At 40.6% G+C, this 25,692-nt stretch overlaps 1 protein-coding gene across 1 annotated transcript; it reads right to left on the bottom strand.

Moving 5' to 3' along the window:
- Positions 1 to 492: 492 nt before the first annotated feature.
- Positions 493 to 24,604, bottom strand: LOC118560409 (NLR family CARD domain-containing protein 3-like; the record flags this gene model as incomplete). The annotated part of the gene is made up of 5 exons (XM_036131392.1): positions 493 to 1,059; positions 1,208 to 1,254; positions 13,761 to 13,934; positions 15,702 to 15,859; positions 23,642 to 24,604. Coding segments are annotated over 5 exons (1,869 nt in total), but the record flags the coding sequence as incomplete, so codon positions are not given.
- Between the last annotated feature and the right edge of the window lie 1,088 nt (positions 24,605 to 25,692).

Below are 25,692 nucleotides of genomic sequence, written 5' to 3'. Positions count from 1 at the left end.
TGAAATATTGAAAATTGATCAGAGGAACAGAAGAGAATAAGCAGCAAATGAATCGAACACAGAAGAAAAAAAATTGTTTATTACTCTTTAAAACACATGAAGTAGAACTGCAGCAAATATACAAAAGGAAGATTTAACATGTGAATTTAAAAAGTGTTTAGAAAAATAGGAGCCGACAGAAACAGATAATGTCCAGAGATTGAGAAAAACTGGCCAACATTTCAATGAAATCTGACTGATGAATGAAAGTAAAAAACCAAGAGTGAAAGTCAACATGCTGATATTCAGAGTGAAGCTTTGACTGGAAACAGGCAGAAAAACAACATGTGGAATAATCCCAGCTTCCATCTTTAAAGGACTGGAAGAGGAAGAAGTTTCCAAGGAATCATTTAGAAGAGTTTCACAAAGAAACAGATTGAATCCATGAATGTGAAAACGTGTTTCTGAGTGAAAGAGACAGACATGAACAGACTGAACTATCTGTTCAACAGGGAGAGGCTTTCTCTGACAGGAGGAGACTCTTTAGACTCAATCAGCACAGAAACACTGAGGAACCAGGACTAGACCAGAACCTAAATCCAGGAAGCAGAGGTTCAGTGAATGTGGTGTTGAAGGTGTGGAGGTGGATCAGTGAGTCAGAGGAGACTCTGTAGAAGGACAGAATACCAGCAGGACAGTCCACATACACTGCTACTCTGTGGGAGACGGAGGAGGAGGAGATAGATGTTTCTCTGTTATTGTGCCAGACAGAGTAACCATGACGATCAGAGCATCTCAGACTCCAGGAATGATCATTCCATCCAAACCGAGAGTCATCACTGTCTCCTTTCCTCCTGATTCTTCTGTAACTCACTGATATAAAAACTCCTCCTCTCCACTCGACCTCCCAGTAACAGCGACCAGTCAGACCAGTTCTACACAGCAGCTGAGGAAGATCAAATCTGTCTGGATGATCAGGATATGACTGAAGCTCCTCCATCCATGTCACCTTCCTGTTGTCTTCAGACAGTTTGAGTTTTCTGTTCACTGTGTTTGTGTCGATTGTGAGTTGACAGGAATCTGATGGAGAGAACAAAGACAATCCAGCTGCAGTTATTGATCATTTATTGACACTTTGATGATGACTCCTGAATGAGTGATGGACAGTTTGAAGATGGTTGAATGTGAGCTGCTTTGTTGTCATGAATCAAATGAAAAACACACTTACACTTCCTCAGACCTGGTGTCAACCATCGGACTCCAGCAGGCTCCAACCTGAAAGGAGGAGGGGGGTCAGACCATCAGTCTCTTTCAGCAGCAAACATGGACATTACATGTCTCTCAGACACACATTGTCCTCCACTGAGAAAGGACCAGTCCAACATTTGGACACGTCCACTTGTTGTAAAAATCCAGAGAAAGAAAGAAGAGCTGAGAGCAGACAGACACCTGGGCTCTGATGATGATGATGATGATGATGATGATGATGATGAAACATTACAACCTGCAGTGGATTTAGTGTCGCTGTGGGAAATCCACGTGCTCTGTGCTGCAGCGCTCTGATTGGCTGAGATCAGAAATGGAGCAGGTTTTAACAGAGAAGGGCCGACCTCTTCATGAACTAAGTGACCCTCTGTGGCTGGCAGACCTGGCATCTTTAGTTGATCTTACGCATCGTCTGAATACACTGAACAAGAAGCTACAAGACAAAGAACAGCTGGTGCCACACCTGTATGCACACCTGAAAGCCTTCTGGGTAAAGCTCCGCCTCTTTGAGACACAACTACGAGGCTTTAATGCTGCACACTTCCCTGCTCTGTCTGAAATCACGTCTGCTTTTCCAAAGGCCGACCTTTCTGCTAAAAAGGAGAAATATGTGTCTGTGATTTCATCTCTGGTGACAGAATTCAACCAGCGTCTCCAAGACTTTTCTGTCATTGAAAAACAAATCCAGCTGTTCTCCACCTCCTTCCTGGTGGATGCAGAAGAAGTGGAAGAGAGTCTGCAGTTAGAACTGATTGAAATGCAATGTGATGATTCTCTGCAGAGTCAACATCAGCTTCTCTCCCTCCCTGAATTCTTTCAGAGTTTGGATAATGCCAAGTTTCCTCTGATGAGACGCCACGCAGAAACAATATTGAGCCTGTTGGGCTCAACATCCAGATGTGAACAAAGATTTTCTCTGTTAAATCAGAACAAAAGCAGACTGAGAAGCAGAATGACTGACAGCATCTCTGTGAAGTCCTTCGTGTCTCAATCACCAAACTTTCTGCTGACATGTCAGCCATCCTTCAATCAAAGGACAGCATCACTGCTCCCACTGACGGCAATGTTCTTCACATTATAGCTGACTTAGAAATACACACAGTATTCATGTGGCAATATGGCACCTCTAGTGTGGCCCTTTGTTTAGTTTTCTGGATTTGGCCCTCACTAAAAAAGTTTGGACACCCCTGGTATAAAGTGTTAATGTTCTCCCTTTTATTTAGGAAGATAAAAAAGGTGAATAAAATAAATCTACTTTAGGACCTTTAAAAAAATAAAGACAAGTAACAAGTGCTTCTCTGCATAAAACACTAAAATAAAAACACTCAGGGTGTCAATCTAAAATCACAGTTCAATAATATTTGCTTAAATGCTTATTAATTAAAGCTAAAGCCAGCAAACACCAAGCTAACCCTACGTTGCAGGCCTGTTTCCATGCTTGTGAATATGGAGACCAAACTCAGTGGTCGCTTCACTCAAAGAGCAAATAATAAACTAAAAAGGTCCCTTGTGCCAGATGAATAATAATCCTAACAGAAACGCTCTGCTCCGTTTAGTCCTCCTCTCCTGTGGAAAAAACTCAGCTCCCACAGTCACGGCTCTGACTCCAATACTAGGCCACCTGCTTTATAAGTTTGGTTTTTATTAATTCTGCATTATTTTAACTACATGCGCTGTGTTTCTGTGCCTCAACGCTCTTACTGCTCCTCTCTCCTCCCTTCCCTCAGACCCAGGTGCTTTTATCAGCGGCCAGCCTTCAAAACGTGAATCACTACGTTTAATGTCCTTCCACTTGTACCAAAATGTCCCAATTAAAGTCAATAGGAGAGTCAGTAGCTGTGTTTCATGCTATTTTGTTTTTAACGACACAGAACCAGCGGTGCTTCAATGGAATGCTGCCTTGGTCTTTAATTCAGGTGAGCATAATTACGTTAAATGTAATTTAGGTGTGGACTTTTAAGGGTCATTTTAAGGAACTTGTAACATCAGGGGCTTCAGCTCAGACCCATTATTCCTCCTCTTCCCTCTAAAGGAGCCCTTTACACTATTTATTTATGCATTTTCCCATTGTTTATTCCTCATGTGCAGAGCACCAATGAGGGTAAAATCTGCCCACCTCACCACCTCAAACTGATATCATTAGTATAAATTATGCTGATACCAGACGTTACTAAAAAAAAGCATTTTTTTCTACCGTCACTTAGGAACCAGAGAGACGCAGAGCTTGAAAAGCTGCACCTTTACTCATCAACTCTGGGGTTGTGATGCATAAAAAGTGCTATATTTTCTGTAGGATTCCCAATAAAGACTATTAGTGGGCTAAAAGCGAAGCAGAAAGTCATTATTCCGTCCGCTCTGACCACAAACAAAACGCTCAGAGAACAACTTCAAACTGAGCCTTCAGCTTGGTAATTACGCACCAGAGCGCCCTGAGGAGAGCAATAGAGGAGATTTGTCTGGTCAGAGCAGAGACTGAGATGAGAAACCTGTGGCTGTGAAAGGTGATGATGGTTATAAACTGTAACAGGCTAGAAGTTCATGGAGCTGAAAAGAGGGAAACATCAGCAGCTGGATCAGCATAAAGACGCAGCGTGAACCCCTGAGTGCTTTAAGTGGTTTTCCAGAGGCTCCTCTCCAAAATACTCTCAGAACTCATCATGCAGCCCGTTCAGATGCTGATGACCGGTTTCAGAGAGTTGAGCGGCAGCGCTCTCTTATATTTCTTCGTGCCTCTCCTGCGACTCTTTGGCGCCCCCCAGGGGAGGCACGCCTCACCTATTGAAAACCACTGATCTAGGCTACATGGTCCTGATCCAAGCTGGATGAGTTCTGAATGGATGGATCTGAGGCTTCAAAGCAGCTTTTAAAGCCAACATATCACCAGAATCCAGTTCTGCATTGTTGGGTCTCTCCTCAGACGGTCAGAGGGACCAACAAAGTTCTACCTCTTCAATCTGCTGCTCACGGCAGCCTTGAAATGCAGAACAACTGATTGGTTGAAGGCAGAACCTCCATCCTACAACTGGTGGTGCTGAGAGTTTGGGCCAGGTACCAAATGGAGAGAAGAACCAACATGACCAGACTTTAAATGAATGTGTTCAGTAGGCGTTGGGAACCTTCAGTAATGTTACTGATGCAATAAAACTAAAGGTAGTAATTAATAATTGGATCATTGTTAGATGGAGGATCTGAGACTTTGAGACAACACAGCTCTGACCCAAGACTGGTTAATGATCTGGTTGTTATTCTTTTTCTCTTTTTGTTGTTTAGAAAATGAAAAAAAACTCAATAAAATTTAATTTAAAATGGGTTTCATCATGTGAATCTAACTGGTGAACTTCTCTTTCACAAATCTATTCAAAGTTCCTATTGAGCACCATTAAACACCCTCGGCCCTTTAATTTTCCCTGTCAGCCGTTCTTAGTGAGGAGAATATTACAGAAAACTGGGTAATGATCTCTGCCTGCAGACGAGTCGTCTAATAAATCCCATTTCACAACCAGCTGAAATATTGGACACTAGTGTTAAATCAAGGACTGATCCATTTCCTAGATGAACATCTGTTCTGGTCCATCTTCCATCATCAACAGGATAAATTATTATCCCCTAAATGTTATTCTACTATTTCTCCATTTCCATGTGTTCTGTTTTTACCCATAATATTCCATGTGCATTAAAGTCACCACATATTACTGATTATCTCCACCTTTAATCTGCATGAACTGATTCAGATCTAACTTTTTACAAGGATTATAATAGTTAACTATAATTAATTAACCTCATCTATTATTCTCTCTATTACTACATATTCTAGATCAGTTCCTCTACTTATTTCTCTGCATGTTAGATGATCTTTTCTAAATGTTGAACATCCTCCTCCTGTTTCTTCCTTCCTGTCACTGAAACATTTCCACTTATTCAGAAAACTAGTTACAGTTTTATTTGATCTTTTACACATTTTATCTATCTGTGCCTCTTTAAACACATTTAACACGTTTTCACCTCTCATCACAACAACCTCCTGCCATCTTGGAGGAAAAGTCACCATGAATGATGACATTTTCTCCATAATCACACATGAACTCTGAGCTGCTGCTTTCAGCTCCGTACCTGGATCATCTAGTCTGGAGTCAAAGGGAAAGAAGGGAACCAAATCTCAGCAGCTTCACATTTAGCTCCACAAATGTAATAAAATAAAAAACGGAATAAAGTTACGACCAAAATGATTCATAACTCAGGCTGATCTGCATTTAAAGATATTTTTATTCAACCAACAAGTAGGAAGGAAATGAGGCAGGTAGCTTTCAAGATATAACGATGTATAAGGAGTTAAGGATCTATTTTATTTACATTTTATCAGAATGGCATGTTAAAAATTATTTGTAGACTTTTTAATGATGAATGTTATACTAGTTTTAGTGAATTTAAAGCACTGGAACCCATTTAATTAGCGCTGAGCAGCGTTTTACGTCTTTCTAATGTTATTCTTGATGTCACGCGACATCAAGATGGCGCCTGTGTTTGGCTTGGCCGTTGCTGCGTTAGACCTGTCTCACTTTTTAGTGTTTTTATTAGTATATTTTTTTACCATATCAGCCCTAACGTCTAACAATTATGTCTCTGCTGCTCGGACATACGACCGGCGCCTGTTGTTGGATATCAGAGAGTCTATGGAAGGACTCTTTGATAGCTGGGAAAGCTACAAACAAACTTTTCCACCCCCGCTCGTGTGTCCTCCCTCCTCACCCGAGTACCGGCTTCTGTTTACGTCCAGATGTACTGGATACCGGAAAAAGAGACTGAAGAAAAGGGGCTGTAGAGCTGGCGTCCAGGTCAAGATACGACGATCCTCTTGGAGGGATGCGCTCTGGCCTCAGTGTGGACGGCAAAGCCGGTGGTTGCGGCTGGTTTCCTTACAGGATGCGGGAGGGGACGCTCCCCAGCTGCGGTGTACCGGGGCGTCACTGTCTCTTGGAGGAGCGCGTCGTCTGTCCTGGCGGCATTCAGGTGGAAGCGCGGACTTTCCACCGCCAATGTTTGCTGTGCTGTGTAGCCAGCGATTGACTGCACGACCAAGGTGGAGATCACGTGACCGAGCTACCTGTTTACGGTCAGTTCCGTCAGCGGTTGTGGATGCTGGCCTCCCGTCATCGCTCCGGTTTGCCTTACTCAACGCTCGTTCCATCTCTAACAAATCATTTATTCTTAACGAGCTTTTTACCAGCGAAAACTTGGATTTTATGTTCTTAACCGAAACGTGGCAAAGGGAAAATGAGTTTGTCCATTTGAATGAGCTCTGTCCCATCGGCTGCTCTGTTACTGGGACGCCCCGCTTAGCGCGCCGCGGTGGAGGGCTTGCTGCTGTGCATCGAAACATGTTCATATGCAGAGCTATAAACTCTGATAGTTTTCCCTCTTTTGAGTCCCAGTTACTTAAAATTGGTGCTTTTTATACATTTTACTGTGTCTTAATTTATCGTCCTCCTGGCCCGGCTGGCGTCTTCCTCACTGACTTTACAGACTTTTTATCATCCATCATCAAACTGGAGAAGGTCTTAATTATTGGGGACTTCAACTTGCATATTGATGACACAACAAGTAACACAGCTGCGGATCTCCTGTCTATCACAGACTCTTTTAATTTTATTCAGCATGTTTCTGGACCCACACACATAAAGGGTCACACTTTAGATCTTGTTTTTTCACTTGGTCTTGATGTAGTGAATACTCGTGTTGAAGATGTTCATGTGAGCGATCACTGTTGTGTGTTATTTGACATTAACTTTCTTCTTGATCCTCCGCCCCTGGGAATTAGGACACAGAGGCGCATCATTACTCATGATGCTGGGGAGAAGTTCTCTGCTTTGTTTGATGCATGCTCCCTGATGGGATGCAGTGATGCAGATGCTCTTATTCAGTCTTTTAATAACCACTGCCTAACCATTTTAGATAAAGTGGCACCAGTGAAATCAAACATTGTTTCCCGTAAAAAACCATGTCCTTGGGTTGATGAAACTGTACAGTGTTTTAGGAGAAACTGTAGAAAAGTTGAACGTTTGTGGAAGTCCTCTAAACTTGAGGTTCATAGGCTGCAACTGAGGGAACAAATAGCTACCCTAAATGAGATGCTAAGAAATGCGAGAACTCATTTCTTTTCTCAGCTTATATCCTCTAAGAAGCAAAACCTTAAAATCTTGTTTGAGACTATAAATGCAATAGTCTCTCCTCCTGCCCCCGAACCATTAGTGTCCTCAAAATCAGACTGTAATGAATTCCTTCACTTCTTTGTAAGTAAGACCAGAGATGTTAGGGCAAACATCTCTCCTTCACTTACTCAGAACTCTGCATGTGATTTGTCGTCAGTTCATTCTTGGTCACACTTTAAACCGGTGACTTTACAGGACATTACCTCTCTTCTACATAAACTAAAACCTTCATCCTGTCCTATGGATGTCCTCCCAACTGTGCTATTTATGCAAGTATTTGATTCTATTGGCCCCTGTATTGTGGATATGCTAAATACCTCACTTTTAACTGGTGTCGTTCCTACCTTTTTTAAACATGCTGTTGTTAAACCTGTACTGAAAAAGCCCAGTTTGGACCCATTACAACCTAAGAGCTTCAGGCCAATATCCAAACTTCCATTTATTTCAAAAATTTTAGAAAAGGTTGTAGCTGAACAACTCACTACTTTCCTAGAGAACCATGGGCTGTTTGACAACTATCAGTCCGGTTTCCGTAAAAAACATTCCACAGAAACTGCATTGCTGAAAGTCTCGAGTGACGTTCTGATGTCAGCTGACTCTAAGAAATATACAGTTCTGGTTCTCCTGGACCTTTCATCAGCTTTTGACACTGTTGACCATACAATAATGATAAATAGACTCCATGATTCGGTTGGGATGTCAGGTTCAGTTTTAAAATGGTTTTCATCTTACCTTTCTGGTAGAAGTTTTAGTGTTTACGTAAACCAAATCATGTCGGAAACAACGCAGTTGTCGTGTGGGGTACCTCAGGGTTCTGTCTTGGGACCCATCTTGTTCCTTTTATACATACTTCCACTAGGTCAGATAATCAGTAAATTCAATGACATATCCTACCATCTGTATGCTGATGATATTCAACTTTATTGCTCATTTAAGGACACTGAATTTCATAAATTGTCTTCCTTAACTAACTGTCTGGCTAGTATTAAACAGTGGTTAAGTGACAACTTCTTGCTTCTAAATTCAGAGAAAACAGAAACACTAATTATCGCACCTGAATGTAAAATCCCTCAGATAAAGCAATATATTGCCGACTTAGGCTCGTCTGTTCAGCCGAGCCTCAGGAGCTTAGGTGTTGTGTTCGATACAGCAATGTCCTTGGAGAACCATTCCAAACAACTAGTTAGAAACTGTTATTTCCAACTAAGAAATATCTCCAAATTAAGACCATTGGTTTCAAAGGGTGAGTTGGAAATGATTATTCATGCTTTTATCTCCTCACGGTTGGACTATTGCAACAGTCTTTTTACATGCTTGAGCAAGAAGGAGCTAAACCGTCTTCAGGTTGTCCAGAACTCTGCTGCAAGGCTTTTAACTCACATAAACAAAAGAGATCATATTACCCCAGTATTAGCAGCTTTGCACTGGTTACCGGTCCAGTATAGAATCCAGTTCAAAATTATTGTCCTTACTTTTAAAGCCCTGCATGGTCTAGCTCCTCCCTACATTTCTGAGCTGATACAGCTCCATACTCCGACCCATAGTCTGAGGTCACTGGGCCAATTATTGTTAGTGGTCCCACGCACTTATTTTAAAACTAGAGGGGATCGCTCATTCCAGGCAGTGGCTCCGAGGCTGTGGAATGTTTTGCCTCTCTCTTTACGCTGCATGAATTCTGTTGCTTCTTTTAAAAAGCAACTAAAGACGCTGCTATTCAAGCAGGCTTTTAATTAGACGTGTGGGTTTTATGGTTTCGTTTGTATGTTTTTTGTTTTAAAATGCTGTTTAGTATTGCTGTATACTGTTTTTTGTATTTGTATTTTACTGTGAAGCACTTTGTGATTTTTATCTGAGAAAAGTGCTATATAAATAAATTTTACTTACTTACTTACTTACTTGTCTTTGGAGCTCAGAGTCCTGCAGGCTGGAAGTCCTCTTACCATCACCATCATTTCCACCTCAGTGTCGGTTCTAACATCAAGTTTCTTAGTTCATTTTTACACTGCCAGAAGCTGGATCCTCTACTCCACTTGTAATGATGATTTCTAAAATTAATGTCCAGCTCACTATGGTGGTGATCACAGGGTGGGCTCTGGTTAAATGCCTGGATGACCCCAGATCCAATGACCAGGCAAAGTGATGCTTTCTGCTTTCTTTAATAAGCAGATTTAGGTCTCTGTATGTGTGTGGTTGTACAAACTATAATAAACTAATGAAAACACAAATTACAAGCTGATGTAATCACAACCTCATATTAGTAGATCACACAAATCATTACAGCCACATGCTGTCTAGTAAACCTAACAGGCCTTTATTTGGAGCCCAAACTAGATCTGAGAACAAATAAAAACTGTTTTATGTTCTTCCAGTCTTGTGCTTCAATCACTGATAATGTGGAGATCAAGCAAACAAGGCAACTAAACATGATCAGAATCACCAACTGAAGGGAAAAAGTTAGCTCAGTTAGCCATATCTGCTGTCAGCTATAATGAGCTGATAGAAAAGATCCGTCCGTCCGTCCGTCTTCTTCCGCTTATCCGGGGTCGGGTCATGGGGGTAGCAGCTTCAGTAGGGAGGCCCAGACGTCCCTCTCCCCAGCCACTTGGGCCAGCTCCTCAGGAGGAATCCCAAGGCGTTCCCAGGCCAGCCGGGAGACATAGTCCCTCCAGCGTGTCCTGGGTCTTCCCCTGGGCCTCCTCCCGGTGGGACGTGCCCGGAACACCTCACCAGGGAGGCGTCCAGGAGGCATCCTGACCAGATGCCCGAGCCACCTCAACTGGCTCCTCTCGACGTGGAGGAGCAGCGGCTCTACTCCGAGTCCTCCCCGGATGACTGAGCTCCTCACCCTATCTCTAAGGGAGAGCCCAGACACACTACGGAGAAAACTCATTTCAGCCGCTTGTATCCGGGATCTCGTTCTTTCGGTCACGACCCAAAGCTTGTGACATAGAAAATATCCAGAACAATAAACCTACTTATTCTGATTGGACAATAAACAAAACTCAGCAGTCTTAAGGACACACGCTGTCAGGAAATACAACATAGACTGCTTCTAAAACTCAGTTTGTAAAGATCCTCACTGCTTCCAGAAACACCATTTTACATCTCTTCTAACATGACTCAAAACGCCCCCTGGTGGTGAGCCTGGAAACTGCACCACAGTCCTGCCTTCAGAACATCACTCGTCTATTGCAGATAGTTTAATTTACAGATTATGATTATTGATCTTTGTATTTTTAAATCTTTCCAACATATCTGGTCTGGATGCACCTGCATAACTTTCCCGTGATAAAGAAGCTCTCATGCTTACAGATTTACTGTGTTTCCACATCCAAGGACGCAGAGAGGAGTTGAGTTAGATAGGAACTGGATCGTACCAGTGGCTGTACTCCCGCTTTCTTTGTTAACCCAGAATGTGTAAAAGTTTAATGTTTTCTTTTTCTCTTGACTCTGTTTCCTGACTGCGTTAATTTAATTCAATCAAATTTTATTTATATAGCGGCAATTCATGAAACATGTCATCTCATGGCACTTTCCAAAGTCAGACTCCATCAGATCCTCCAGGTTGGTCAGAAAGTTTCCTCTCTAAGGAAACCCAGCAGGTTGCATCAAGTCTCTCCAAGCAGCATTCACTCCTCCTGAAAGAGCGTAGAGCCACAGTGGACAGTCGTCTGCATTGTTGATGGCTTTGCAGCAATCCCTCATACTGAGCATGCATGAAGCGACAGTGGAGAGGAAAACTCCCCTTTAACAGGGAGGAGAACCTCCAGCAGAACCAGAACCAGGCTCAGTGTGAACGCTCATCTGCCTCGACCCACTGGGGCTTAGAGAAGACAGAGCAGAGACACAGAAAGCACAGAAGCTCACATAGACCCAGGAGTACTTTCTATGTTAGATGGTAATAGTGGATGATGTGCCTCCCCTGGATGATGTCACAGCTAACAGAACGCCAGACCAGGTGTACCTTCTATGAAGACAAAAATGACAGAACAAAAAGTTAAAAGCTGAAATGACGACAAGCAATGCAGATTGGAGAGCAGTAGGAGAACTCAGCAGAGAGAGAGAAATAGACCCTGATGTCCTCCAGAAGCCTAAGCCTATAGCAGCATAACTATAGAGGTAGCTCAGGGTAACATGAGCCACTCTAACTATAAGCTTTGTGAAAAAGGAAAGTTTTAAGATTAGTCTTAAAAGTAGACGGGGTGTCTGCCTCACGGACCAAAACTGGGAGTTGGTTCCACAGGAGAGGAGCCTGATAGCTAAAGGATCTGCCTCCCATTCTACTTTTAGAGACTCTAGGAACCACCAGCAGACCTGCAGTCTGAGAGCGAAGTGCTCTGTTAGGAACATACAGGGTAATCAGAGCTCTGATATATGATGGAGTTTGATTATTAAGGGCTTTATACGTTAGAAGAAGGATTTTAAATTCTATTCTTGATTTAACAGGAAGCCAATGAAGGGAAGCTAAAATTGGAGAAATATGATCCCGCTTGTTGATTTTCATCAGAACTCTTGCTGCAGCATTTTGGATCAGCTGAAAGCTTTGAACTGCATTGTGTGGACTTCCTGATAGTAAAGAATTACAATAGTCCAGCCTTGAAGTAACAAATGCATGGACTAGTTTTTCAGCATCACCCCTGGACAGAATGTTTCTATTTTTGGCAATATTCCTGAGGTGAAAAAAGGAAACTCTGGAAACCTGTTTAATATGGGATTTAAATGACGTCTTGGTCAAAAATAACACCAAGAGTTTTTACTTTATTACCAGAGGCCAAGTTAATGTCATCCAGATTAAGTGATTGATTAAGAACTTTATTTTTTGAGGACTCTGGTCCAAAGATTACAACTTCTGTCTTGTCAGAATTTAGATGCAGGAAATTTAAAGTCATCCAGCTTTTGATGTCATCAAGATATAACTGCAGTCGAAGTAACTGATTGGATTCATCAGGATTTATGGACAAATACAACTGAATGTCATCAGCATAACAGTGGAAATTAATCCTATGCTGTCTGATAATTTTGTCAATCGGAAGCATATATTTAGTAAATAGAATTGGTCCAAGGACTGAACCCTGTGTTACTCCACAAGTGACCCCAGAGTTTGAGGAAGATTTATTATTAACATGAACAAACTGGAATCTGTCCGACAGATAAGATTTAAACCAGCCTAATGCTTTCCTCTTAATCCCTACAGTATGCTCAAGTCTTTGTAGGAGAATATTGTGATCAACTGTATCAAATGCAGCACTGAGATCTAACAGGACAAGTATAGACACAAGTCCATTATCTGAGGCCATGAGATTATCATTAGTGACCTTCACCAGAGCTGTTTTAGTTCTATGATGAGCTCTGAAGCCTGACCGAAACTCCTCAAGTAGGTCATTACTTTGTAAATGTTCACAAAGTTGATTAGCAACTACTTTCTCAAGAATTTTAGATAAGACAAGAAGATTAGATATAGGTCTGTAATTTACTAACTCATCTTGATCAAGAGATGGTTTCTTAAGTAAAGGTTTAATAACAGCTGCTTTAAAAGCCTGTGGTACATATCCATTTACTAAGGATAGATTAATCATGTCTAAGATAGTGCCACTGATCAAAGGGAATACCTCCTTAAACAATTTGGTTGGGATTGGGTCTAACATACTGTTAGAAGGTTTAGATGAAGCTAGAATTTTAGACCTTATATTCAATAGACCACATTTAATTGTTTTATTTTTTGGTTCAAGTTGAGTCATTCTGATGTTTATTAGATTTTTATGATTTGCTCCTTTTAAATCCGCCTTTGATCTGTTCAGTTTTGGCCGTGGGAAAGACACTGTCTCAATAGGGTAATGGGTGGGTAACAGTACAGAAGCTGCAGAGAGAAGTGTTAAACTACGACTCTGCTTCCTGGTCTGGACCCTGAGTTGTCAGCATTTAGGAGACATTAAGGGACAGAAACATTCAGACGTTTCTCACCTTTGAATTAAATAACATACAAAGACAAAGATGCATCTTTTCTCTTGATTAAAAATTAGTGGTGTGCTTACTTAATTGATAATTATTAATATCCACTACGAGAGCATCATGCTGAGCCTGCCAGGATTTGCATCATCATCTTGAATCTTCCCACTGTGGGACGCTGCATTAAATTATTCCTAATTAACCATTAGATTTATTTAAATAAACTGCAATTATTCTAACTGCACGTGATAAGAGGAGTAGGAAAGGGATAGATGGGATTTAATTGAAGAGGTTTGATCTATGATCTGTAATATCAGTTCAAACTTTGCCAAAAAGTTCCTCTATACCGTTATTCCTCCATACCTGAGATTTTCCAGTCTCCAGCGTGGATCCTTCAGTCCAGCCGACAGCAGCTTCACTCCTGAGTCTCCTGGATGATTGTAGCTCAGGTCCAACTCTTTCAGATGGGAGGGGTTGGAGCTCAGAGCTGATTTCAGAGAAGCACAGCCTTCCTCTGAGACCAGACAGCCTGACAAGCTGCAGACACACGATTCAACACAAGATGTTGTTTTAATAAGCAATAAATATAAATCAAACTGTATTTTGTTCTGTAGGTTATAAAAAGTAACATCTGACACATTTAAACGGATGAATCCTACCTAGAGCTTCACTGGGTTGGAAACTCTGCAAACTGACACAAACTCTGCAGAAGGTTCTAACTTTAGGGGAAATTCAAACTGGACCTAAAATACCAAAGATAAACTGGTTGTCCCAGTAGAACCATTGTTCTGGTGTCTAGATCGCTTTAATATTTTTTTATCTAATTGGAGTCAAGAATTGAAGCTGAGATAAAGAATAAAGCAGTGGTTTGGATCAGTTGCATTAGCAGCGTATGGTGAACACATATTTCACACTTGCAGAATCAGCAGAATGTCTTTGAGAAATCTCCCATCTGAGGTCAGATCCAGTCTTTCAGTGCGTTCTCTTCTACTCTTTGATAAACTTTTTCCCATATTTTCCCCACTTACTGCCTCTCATTCTCTTGTTGTCTCATCACTAGTTTTCCTGTCACTCTGGGCTCTGGCCTGCGTGTGTTTGGGATGTGCTGAATCAACTCTGGCGGACGTGATGACCAGGAAACTGGGACATGGAAAGGACAAACTATCTACCACTAATATTCCGCTTTATTGTGGGAAACTGAGAGATAATTAAATTATTTCTCTCACAAAGAAAGTCAAGCCCAAACAAACAACTTCACCTTCATAAACACTGGGTCCTGGTTGTGGGAGTAGTTGAGCAGTCGTGGTGTTGCCTGTGCACAAATAATCTTTTCTGTCTTTTTCTTTTGACTCATTGTCAGGTTATGGTGGAGCAGGTAGTGACTATATGGAATACAATAAAAACTAATCTGATTGTTTTTAATTTACTTAATCCAAATGTAATTTTTGGGTTTAATCCATCTTTTTAACAAACATCTAAATGTCTTTCTTCATGAGATCCAGGGCTGTTTAGAAAACATCCAGGGCTTCAGACCATTTTAGTAGAACATCTCTCACTTTTTCAGCTTCCAGCTCTGCTTTGATAGCTCTGCTTCATCTTTCTCTGTTCTGATCTCTCCTGCTGCTCAATCAGCACACTGCATTCTGGGATCTTTATGTGCTCAGACAAAATAGTCCATTTTAGTAAATGGAAAGGGGAGCAGAAGTTGATGATGCATTATGTTACATTTTTCTGTTACCTTTGTGATTGTAAATCTTAATTATTTTATTTAAACATACATAAATAATTAATGGGTAGTGTTAAATGGCTGGGTAACCAGTGGGTCTCATTACTGGTGGGGACCCAGGTGGTTGTTTTCAGCTTCTCTGCATTGAGGTAACGTATAGTTGTTTGTAGATTATTATTTCAGAATCAGAATGTTTATTATTGTCATTGTACATCATGTCCCATACATGTACAACGAGAATAAAGCCAGCTCCAACCAGTGCACTCATATCAAAATGCCAGATAATCAAAAATATATACAGTACAATATACAGTAGTGTTATGTACATTAGAGATATAATATATGTTGCTGTATAGATTGTTAAATATGTGTGTAAATATTTCAGGACAGAAACTGTAAATATTGTACAGTGTCAAAATTACAGTTTTTTGAATGATGAATAATGTCAATAAACTTATATTTACATAAACTTTTTAGCAGACAAAAGTTAACAAATCTATCAGTGAACTAACATCTCCATCATGTTTTAACAGTTAATGGTCAGAAATCTGGTTTCTACAGGATGGAGAACTTTGTACCTGAGAGTTTCCAGTCTGCAGTTTGGACTCTCCAGTCCAGCAGAGAGAAGCTTCACTCCTGAATCCTGCAGGTTGTTGTTACTCAGGTCCAGTTCTCTGAGACTGGAGGACTGGGAGCTGGGAACTGAGGACAGAGCTTCACAGCTTCTCTCTGAGAGGTTACAGCCACTCAGTCTGGGGAGACAGGGAGAAAAATCTGCTATTAAACAATTCATCAGAAATATTGTTTATTTAGTATAATATATTTCAATTTTAAATGGATTCTGAGTAATCATCAGATCAACGGCTTTTGGGGACCAGAATTTTGCTGCTGCCCCAAACCATCAAGAACTCAGACTCATTACAGAACTACAAATCCCACATATTTAAACTTGCATTTCTGTAGAATAATTTTCGTATATTTCTGTGTTTTTAAAAATTGTTTTTCAAAGTGACTTTGTGTGTCCAAAAAGAACGATATAAGTTTGATGCATTATTATTATTATTATTATTATTAGTCAAAAAACAGAATCTTCACAAAACAACATGACAAAAAAACTTGCATGCAAAAAAAAAAAAAAAATATTTTCATGATTTAATTGAACCATTTCACCCTACGTAGGTAAAATGCCTTGTCCATGTTAGTTCAGTTCAGTTTATTCAAACAACAAAACAATATAAGATGTGTAAATACAACACAACACAATGAATACATAAACCATAATAAATTGTTCAAAAAGGAATGGGACGAAGTATAAACTTTTAAGTTTCCCATCCCTAATGATTCAAGTGACCTAAGTTGCTCATTTAACTAATTACATTCACTCTTCCATATTAATCTACCTGTTTTTTATCTTTCCTCGTCTACATATTTATCCAAAAGTAATTTTTTGTACCTTCTCTTAAACAAATTTATGTTCACACTCTGCTTTAAACACGGCTTTAAACTATTCCATAACTTCACTCCACTACTTGATATAGTCATTCTTTTCATCGTTGTTCGTACCATCTTCGTTCTGAATACTGCATCTCCTCTAAAGTTATAGTTTTCATCTCGTTCTTGAAACAATTCATTTATATTTTTAGCCACGAGTTTGTTTTTCACTTTATACATTACTTGCCCTGTCTTAAATTTTACCAGATCTGTGAATTTTAATGTATATAGCTTTAAAAATAATCGATTGGTGTGCTCTCTAAATCCTACTTTGCATATTATTCTTATTGCTCTTTTTTGTAGTGTAAATATGGATTGTAATGTGCTCTTATAGATGTTGCCCCAAACTTCAACACAGTAAATCAAATATGGCAAGAACAATGAAAAATAAAGCATTTTTAGAGATTTTGGGTTCAATATATAACTCGCCTTACTAAGAATAGCACAGCATTTGGCAAGCTTATTTTTCACATAGCTTACATGTGGTTTCCAGCAGATCTTGTGGTCTAAAATCACACCAAGAAACTTTATTTCATTCACTTTTTTGATTTCTTTATTATCAATTAAGATGTTTCCATTAATCTCAGAATTCTTTCTTCCAAATATAATAAACTTTGTTTTGTCCAAATTAAGAGATAATTTATTTTTATCAAACCAAATTTTAAATTTATTCATTTCTGTTGTAATTAGCTCCAAGATCTGCGGTAAACTTTCGCCCGAACAAAATACATTTGTGTCATCTGCAAATAAAATCAATGACAGTGCCCTTGAAACTTTACAGATGTCATTTATATAAATGATAAATAATTTGGGGCCCAGCACTGAACCCTGTGGTACTCCACATGTAATTTCCAAGAGCTCTGATTTATGTTCCCCTATTTGAACAAATTGCTGTCTATTTCCTAAGTAGCTTCTTATCCAATCTAACCCAACTCCCCTTATCCCATACCTTTCTAGTTTGGTCAGCAATATGTTGTGGTCAATGATATCAAAAGCCTTTTTTAAATCAATAAAAACCCCAACTGCCACTTTTTTATTGTCAAAGCAATCTGTGATTTCCTCCATGAGTTGTAGTAGTGCCTGGGATGTTGATCTGTTTGACCTGAAACCATATTGATTGTCAGTGTATATGTTATGTTTTTCCATAAAGATATCTAGTTTAGTGGTAAATAGTTTTTCAATTATTTTGGAAAATTGAGGGAGTAAAGAAACTGGCCTATAGTTTGTAAAATGGTGTCTGTTTCCGGTTTTGAACAGTGGAATAACTTTGGCTATTTTCATTTTGTCTGGAAATGTACCTGTTTGAAAGGACAGGTTACAAATGTAGGTTAGTGGTTTAATAATTTCTTCCATAACAATCTTAACAGTCTTCATATCTATTTCCATCCAGTCAGCAGAGGTTTTATTTTTGCAGTTTTGTATTATTTCTCTAACATCAGTCTCAGTCACTGCACCCAGAAAGATTGTGTATGGGTTCCTTTCCCCCATGTCTTCGCAGACAGATGTATTTGTCTCTGATATTTTTGACGCAAGCTCAGGTCCAACATTGACAAAGAACCTATTAAAACCATTTGCAACGTCAGTCATATCCTTTATAATTTTGTCCTTTTCAGTGAAATATTCCGGTAATTTTATTCCCTTTGACTCCTTTCTCACAATGCTGCTTAAGATAGTCCATATACCTTTAATATTATTTTTATTTCCTTCCAGCAATTTATTGTAGTATTCCCTCTTACAAGACCTCAATATATTAGTTAATTTATTTTTGTACCACTTGTATTTTACTTCTGCTTCCACTGTCCTTTTTTTAAGAAAATGTCTACACAATGAGTTCTTCTTCATACACGCCCTCCTCAACCCCTCTGTCACCCATGTACTATTTATCTGTTTAATGCTTTCTTTAAATTTCTTTACTGGGCAGTGCTTATTGTACGCCATATTAAACATATCCATAAATTTCTCATAGGCTGCATTTACATTTTCTTCGATGTACACAAGCTCCCAGTTTTGATGTAATAAATCTTGTTTTAAAGCCATCATGGCTCCCTCTGTTTTAATTCTTTTATATCTAAACCCATTAATTGCAAGCTTCTTTCTTCTATAATTGCAATTAAATAATGTAAAAATTGGTAAATGGTCAGATATGTCTGTAATTAATATACCACTTTCTATGCTATTTTCCATGTAGTTTGTAAATATGTTGTCAATCAACTTGGCACTGTGACAAGTTAATCTTGTTGGTCTGGTAATGGTTGGATATAGACCCATGCTGTAGACTGTATTTATAAACTGTTCCGTCTTTCTATGTCCTGTATTCATGAGATTAATATTGAAATCTCCACAGATGAATAAAAGCGTCTGTGTCTTATTAAAGAAGTGCCCAAACCATTCAGTAAATAATTCAACATTTCCTCCCGGTGCTCTGTAAACAAAACTGATAACAGCATTCTTCATTTTTTCTAAACCAATTTCAATTGTGACGCATTCCAGTAAGTCATCCACACATACCGTCATTTTGTCAACAATCTTAGCATTCAACTCATTTTTCACAAAAAATCCCACACCTCCACCAGTCTTATTGTTTCGATTCAGATGCACAAACTCATATCCTTCCATCCCAAAATCCGCCCCCCTTTCGTTGTTTATCCACGTTTCTGTTATTGCTATGACATCAAAGGGATGTACAACTTGACACACATAGTCCTTTATGTTTACAAAGCTTCTATACAGGCTTCTGCTGTTAATGTGTAGTACTGATAATTTCCCGTCCTGCTTTATTTGATTGTATTGTTTGTCGGTGTAGTAACGACAGTCACTGTTGATGTGAGTGTAGAAGTTGTTGTCGGGATCTATATCCTGTTCCATATCTAGTTGGGTATGCTCTGTGTATTGAAATTGGTGTAGGCCTAACTCCGTAATGTCCTGTAAATTATGAAGGTGTGACATACTGGCCTCCGCCAAATCTTCTTTTATGCTTGTTATGTAGGTGTAGTCTTTGCGTTACCTTACGGTAGCTCCCAAGACATTCCTCATTCAAACTTTCTCAACTCCTCCATACTCCTTACTTGAACAACTTTAGCCACTTCCGGAGCCCCATTTAACTTGATGAATATCTTGCCGTTTACAGTCCACGTTTGTTGTATTTTCTTCAGTTTTTTAAGAAATCTCGCTTGTTTGGCTATTTCCGCATTTTCCTTGGTCAGATGTTCATTTACATAAACATCGGTTATGTAAACATATTATTATTATTATTATTATTAATATTAATGTTGCGCCGATGCCATTTTTTTGCCCCGATACCTGATACCTGGCCACTTTTCAGTATTGGAATAAAAACATCCTAGTGCCATAAACCCCATTTCCACTACCCTTGTTAAACCGATCCATGCTGAGCTCGGTCCGAGCTTGGATCAGTTAACCAAGCCAAGCTTGGTTCTGACGACCGTTTACACATCACGCTATCTCGGTTCCTTGGTTTCCTCACCTCCTAGTGGCGATCTGTGGTACTACTGCTCTCTCGGTTTGAAGGAGGGAATCAAGCAAATAAAAATGGCGGCGCCCGTAACATTCAGGTAGTTATGCTTGGTGAAACGTTGTTGTTTGCAGAGAGTCAGGCGAAGACAGCAACTTTTGGTGAATTTACTTGACAGAGTCGGCTTTTGGGAAGTGGATAAGAGAAACGAACGTCTAATAAGGATTTACAGACGCAGGAAACAACGACAGACGCTGAGGTTCATCACGCTGCTAAGCAGAATCATCACTGGAAACCGTGTCACAGTAGGGAAGCTAGTATTTTTATCAATGTTTGAAATGTCAGCTGATCGCACGGAGATGACGTGGTCTGCTCATGCGCTCTTTGTTATTAGAGAACTGGGCCAGAGAAAAACCGGGCCGAGCCCACACATGGAACCGGTCTGCATTTAGCGCGGTCTGGTTGTGTCTAGCTCGGTTCAGTTCAGTTTGTGTTCCATTTACACTCGATAGTTATCTCGGTAACTGAGCTCTGACTGGTCTCGGCACGGTTAAAAAGGGGTAGTGTAAACGGGGTAAATGACTCGATGCCATCTTCTGGGGTATATAGTATGTTAAACTCTGGCCTATAATGGCTAAATCACCTGTCATGACGCTCTGATTTTTACACAATGTATAAACTAATGTGTAAATAAATACCTGTTTTCATTCTGATATATTTTTATGCCTTTTCAACAAAGATAGACATGGTATTATGCACATACAAAAAAAATTAATAAAAAAGGTACATTTCAATAAAGTCATAAGTTTTGTTTTTTGTAAAAAAAATGCACTCTCTCTCACACATCTAATTCTGAGGTATCACATCAACAACAATAACTTCTTTGAATATTTTTGCTTGCTGTTTATATCCATATTCATACAGTTTAAGCCTGGAAAAAGGTTTTAAATTTCCAGGTCATTCCAGTCTTACACTTTGCTTGTAACTGTGCAGGAGCTTAATACCCTTGAAAGAGACTGTTTAGCAACTGTTTAGTAACTCCAGGTACTTCGTTTGGCACCGTGGTTCAGCCTTAGTTTGTTAAATACAGAGACAACTAATTAATAAGCATTAAAGTATGGTTTATGGGTTGGGTTTCTGCAATGTTATCTTCAGAACCAATCTCTGCACCGCCTAATCTACTTTCAGCAGTTATCACACGTTATTGCAGCAGTAAACTGCAGAAAATACGGGCAGAGTTGCTCTCTTTGCGTTTACTCCCTCGGCTCCTATGGCGGAGGGATATTTCGTGCAAGCAGGTCTCTTAATAACCCCTGTTTCGTCACTTATTTTAGAGCCTGAATAAGCGATTTCACTTTCAGAAACATGCCCAAAAAACGCACAACCCCCGACTCATTAAATTTACAAGTGACTTTAGAAAAAAGAAGCCCAAAGTATCATGAAATAAGCAGTCTTGGCAACAGTGAGCGGGTCTGTTTTGCTACAGTCTCTAGCAACCTTGAAACTACGGAAAGCGCCGAGGGTAAAACAAACACAGTCCAGAGAGCGCAGCGGGTAATTACATAATTACAAAACATTAGGGAACAGTGTACGTGTTTTGACACGTGATTAACGGTGACAAAAAATAAAATTCTCTGCGTTATGGTATAATAAAGTTAACGTGTTAATAACGTGCTAAAACTGACAACCCTAATTCTAACACATTCTGTTGGGATTGGCGTCCTGAATGTATTTAATTCTTCAAAGTGGTCACAAAATAAAACCTTTGAGAATCACTCCTATACGGTGTGTCCTATACCGTGTCTGGTTTGTATTCATAGGGAATAAAGGTCAGACAAAAGTTAATAAATCTATCACTGAACTAACATCTCCATCATGTTTGTCTTAGGTTTGTTCTTCAGGGTTGTTTTGGTTCTTATCAGCCAAGTGTAGCTTCTGTTCCTGTCCACTTGTCCTGTCAGCTTTTTAGGCTCTTCCCTCCTTGATCACTTCCACCTGGTTCTGGTTAATCAGTTTCTCCATGCTCACCTGTGAGCCCGCCTATTTATACCTGCCTCAGCTCTCTGTACTTTGCCAGAATGTCTCGTCTCACATCCCCATGTCTCGTTTCTCACTCGTCGTTCACCAGTCCTCGGGTAAGAGCTCTCCAGCATTTTTGTATTCTGCCTGTCCGCATTACTACCTTACCCTAATCTGTTCTCCTGTTTTTGAGTTCACCCAGTTCCTGTCAATTTGTTTTCTGTCTGCCTGCCTGACCCACCTTCATCATCCCTGCAATAAACTCTGTGAAGCATTAACTCAGTGTCTGGCTGAATACTGGGTGTTCATCTCCTCATAAATCATTACATAGAGAGCACTGTGACCAGCTGTCTCTCTGTGTGGTGTGGAGGCTGCAGCGCCTCCGACTGGAAGAACGTAAGGAGAGTGGTGAGGACAGTAGAGAGGATCATCAGGGTTCCTCTTCCCTCCATTAAGGACATTTCATCCCAGCACTGCGTGTCCTGAGCCCGTAACATCATCAGAGATCCCTCACACCCCCACCATGGACTGTTCTCCCTGCTGCCCTCTGGGAAGAGGTTAACCAGCATCTGCTGCAGGTCCACCAGGTTCTGCAAAAGCTTTTTTCCCTGCTGCCATCTGACTGTTGAACTGTTGAACAATAAACTGGACTCTCCATCACATTTGCATCATTAATTTGCACTAGCAACTTTTTATTACCCATTTAAATAGTACACAACTGAACGTTTACTTCATCTTCGCACCATATTATTTTACACTGCACTGAACTTTTCATATTGATGCCTTTTTGCACCATAAACATGGAAGAACATTATTCCGCACACTCTAGAAAAACTGTTTTTTTCTCCAGCATTGTTACATTCTTGTCACTGCTGCCATCAGACTGTTGAACTATAAACTGGACTCTACATCACACTTGCATCATTATCTGGCATCTCCAATGTTGCCTATCTTTAATAATCCATTTAAATAGTACACAACTGAACATTTACTACATTTTTGCAACATAATTTTGCACTGCACTGAACTTTTCATATTAATGGACTGAAATCTGATTACAACAGGATGGAGAACTTTGTACCTGAGAGTTTCCAGTCTGCAGTTTGGACTCTCCAGTCCAGCAGAGAGAAGCTTCACTCCTAAATCCTGCAGGTTGTTGTTCCTCAGGTCCAGTTCTCTGAGACTGGAGGACTGGGAGCTGAGAACTGAGGACAGAGCTTCACAGCTTCTCTCTGAGAGGTTACAGCCACTCAGTCTGAGGAGACAGGGAGAAAAATCTGCTATTAAACAATTTATCAGAAATATTGTTGATTTCTTTACAGTCACCAATGTTCTCCTTGGAAAGATTGATGGATCTGTCTGATTTCACACATCTTTATGTTGCCTTCTGTTGTGAACTGGTTCATTATAAATAAACTGAGAAACATGAATCAATATTTACCTCATTAGCAGATTTCTCACTATCAGAAATAAAAGCAGCAACAATCTGTGTCCTTACAGAGCTTTGTTGGAGGCTTTAACCACTGGCAGCAGCCTCAGAAGAACCTCCTCTGAAGCAGAGTATTTCTTCAGGTCAAACACATCCAGATCTTCTGCTGATGACACTAAGATGAAGATCAGAGCTGACCACTGAGCAGGAGACAGTTCATCTGTGGAAAGACTTCCTGAACTCAGAGACTGTTGGATCTCCTCCACTAGAGAACAATCATTCAGTTCATTCAGACAGTGGAACAGATTGATGCTTTTCTCTGCAGACACATTCTCACTGATCTTCTTCTTGATGTACTGAACTGTTTCCTGATTGGTCTGTGATCTACTTCCTGTCTGTGTCAGCAGACCTTGTAGGAGTCTCTGATTGGTCTGCAGTGAAAGTCCCAGGAGGAACCGGAGGAACAAGTCCAGGTGTCCATTTGGACTCTGTAAGGCCTGATCAACAGCTGTCTGGTGAAGAGACTTTAATTTAGGTTTAAAAAATGAAGACCACATAGATGTTTGTGTTTCTTCCATCAGGTTGACACCAGAGGTGATGAAGGTCAGATGAACATGAAGAGCAGCCAGAAACTCTTGAATACTCAGATGGACAAAGCAGAACACCTTGTCCTGGATCAGTCCTCCTCTCTCCTCTTTAAAGATCTGTGTGAACACTCCTGAGTACACTGAGGCTGCTCTGATATCGATGCCACACTCTGTCAGGTCTGAATCATAGAAGATCAGGTTTCCTTTCTGCAGCTGATCAAAAGCCAGTTTTCCCAGAGACTTAATCATCTTCCTGCTCTCTGGACTCCAGTGTGGATCTGTTTCAGCTCCTCCATCATACTTGACCTTCTTCACTTTGGTCTGAACCACCAGGAAGTGGATGTACATCTCAGTCAGGGTGCTGGGCAGCTCTCCTCCCTCTCTGGTCTCAAACACGTCCTCCAGAACCGTAGCAGTGATCCAGCAGAAGACTGGGATGTGGCACATGATGTGGAGGCTTCTTGATGTCTTCATGTGGGAGATGATCCTCCTGGCCTGCTCCTCATCTCTGAATCTCTTCCTGAAGTAATCCTCCTTCTGTGGGTCAGTGAACCCTCTGACCTCTGTCACAATGCCAACACACTCAGGAGGGATCTGATTGGCTGCTGCAGGTCGTGTGGTTATCCAGAGGCGAGCAGAGGGAAGCAGTTTCCCCCTGATGAGGTTTGTCAGCAGAACGTCCACTGAGGTGGACTCTGTAGCATCAGTCAGGATCTCCTGGTTCTGGAAGTCCAGAGGAAGTCGACTCTCATCCAGACCATCAAAGATGAACAGAACCTGGAAGTGTTCAAAGCTGCAGATTTCTTTGGTTTCAGTAAAGAAGTGATGAACAAGGTCCACCAAGCTGAACTTTTTCTCTTTCAGCACATTCAGCTCTCTGAAGGTGAATGGAAATATGAAGTGGATGTTCTGGTGGGCATTGTCTTCAGCCCAGTCCAGAGTGAACTTCTGGGTTAAGACTGTTTTCCCAATGCCAGCCACTCCCTTTGTCATCACTGTTCTGATTGGTTGATCTCTTCCAGGTGGGACTTTAAAGATGTCTTCTTGTCTGATGGTTGTTTCTGGTCTGTGTGGTTTCCTGGATGCTGTTTCAATCTGGAATAAAGTAATTGATCTTAACCCCAGTTTAACTTTGCTGCAGCAACACGGTCCACATATTGTCTGAAATCGTCAGTAAAGAGAAGATGAAGCTCAGCTTTGGTTCCTAAATCTGCGTCTGAAGGAAGAGTTGGGGACCAAAGTGCTTTGGACCATTTACAGCACCGAGACGGTAGAAACCTAAAAACAGAGCCGGTGTCAGCTGCTGAGCACGGTGGAGGACGGGTCATGGTTGGGCCTGTTTAGCTGCCTCAGGACCCGGGTCACTGAGCAGAACCAGATCTGAGTCCGTCTGTCTGAAGCTCGGTCCAGAATCACGTTGGTGGAGCCAGACGTTTATTTCAGGGGTGGGTCGGTTTTATTAGAAGGTCCGTTTACTAATGAAGGATAATATTCTGTTCCTGTAACCTGGTACCTAAACACTGCAACAAGGAACAAAAAGTAAAATGAGTTTATTTCTCCTTGATCTGAGC

The sequence above is a fragment of the Fundulus heteroclitus genome, unplaced genomic scaffold (genome assembly GCF_011125445.2).
Source record: "Fundulus heteroclitus isolate FHET01 unplaced genomic scaffold, MU-UCD_Fhet_4.1 scaffold_43, whole genome shotgun sequence".
Taxonomy (NCBI): Eukaryota; Metazoa; Chordata; class Actinopteri; order Cyprinodontiformes; family Fundulidae; genus Fundulus; species Fundulus heteroclitus.
Note: the sequence above shows the minus strand (reverse complement) of the source record. Positions and strands in the feature narration are given on the sequence as shown.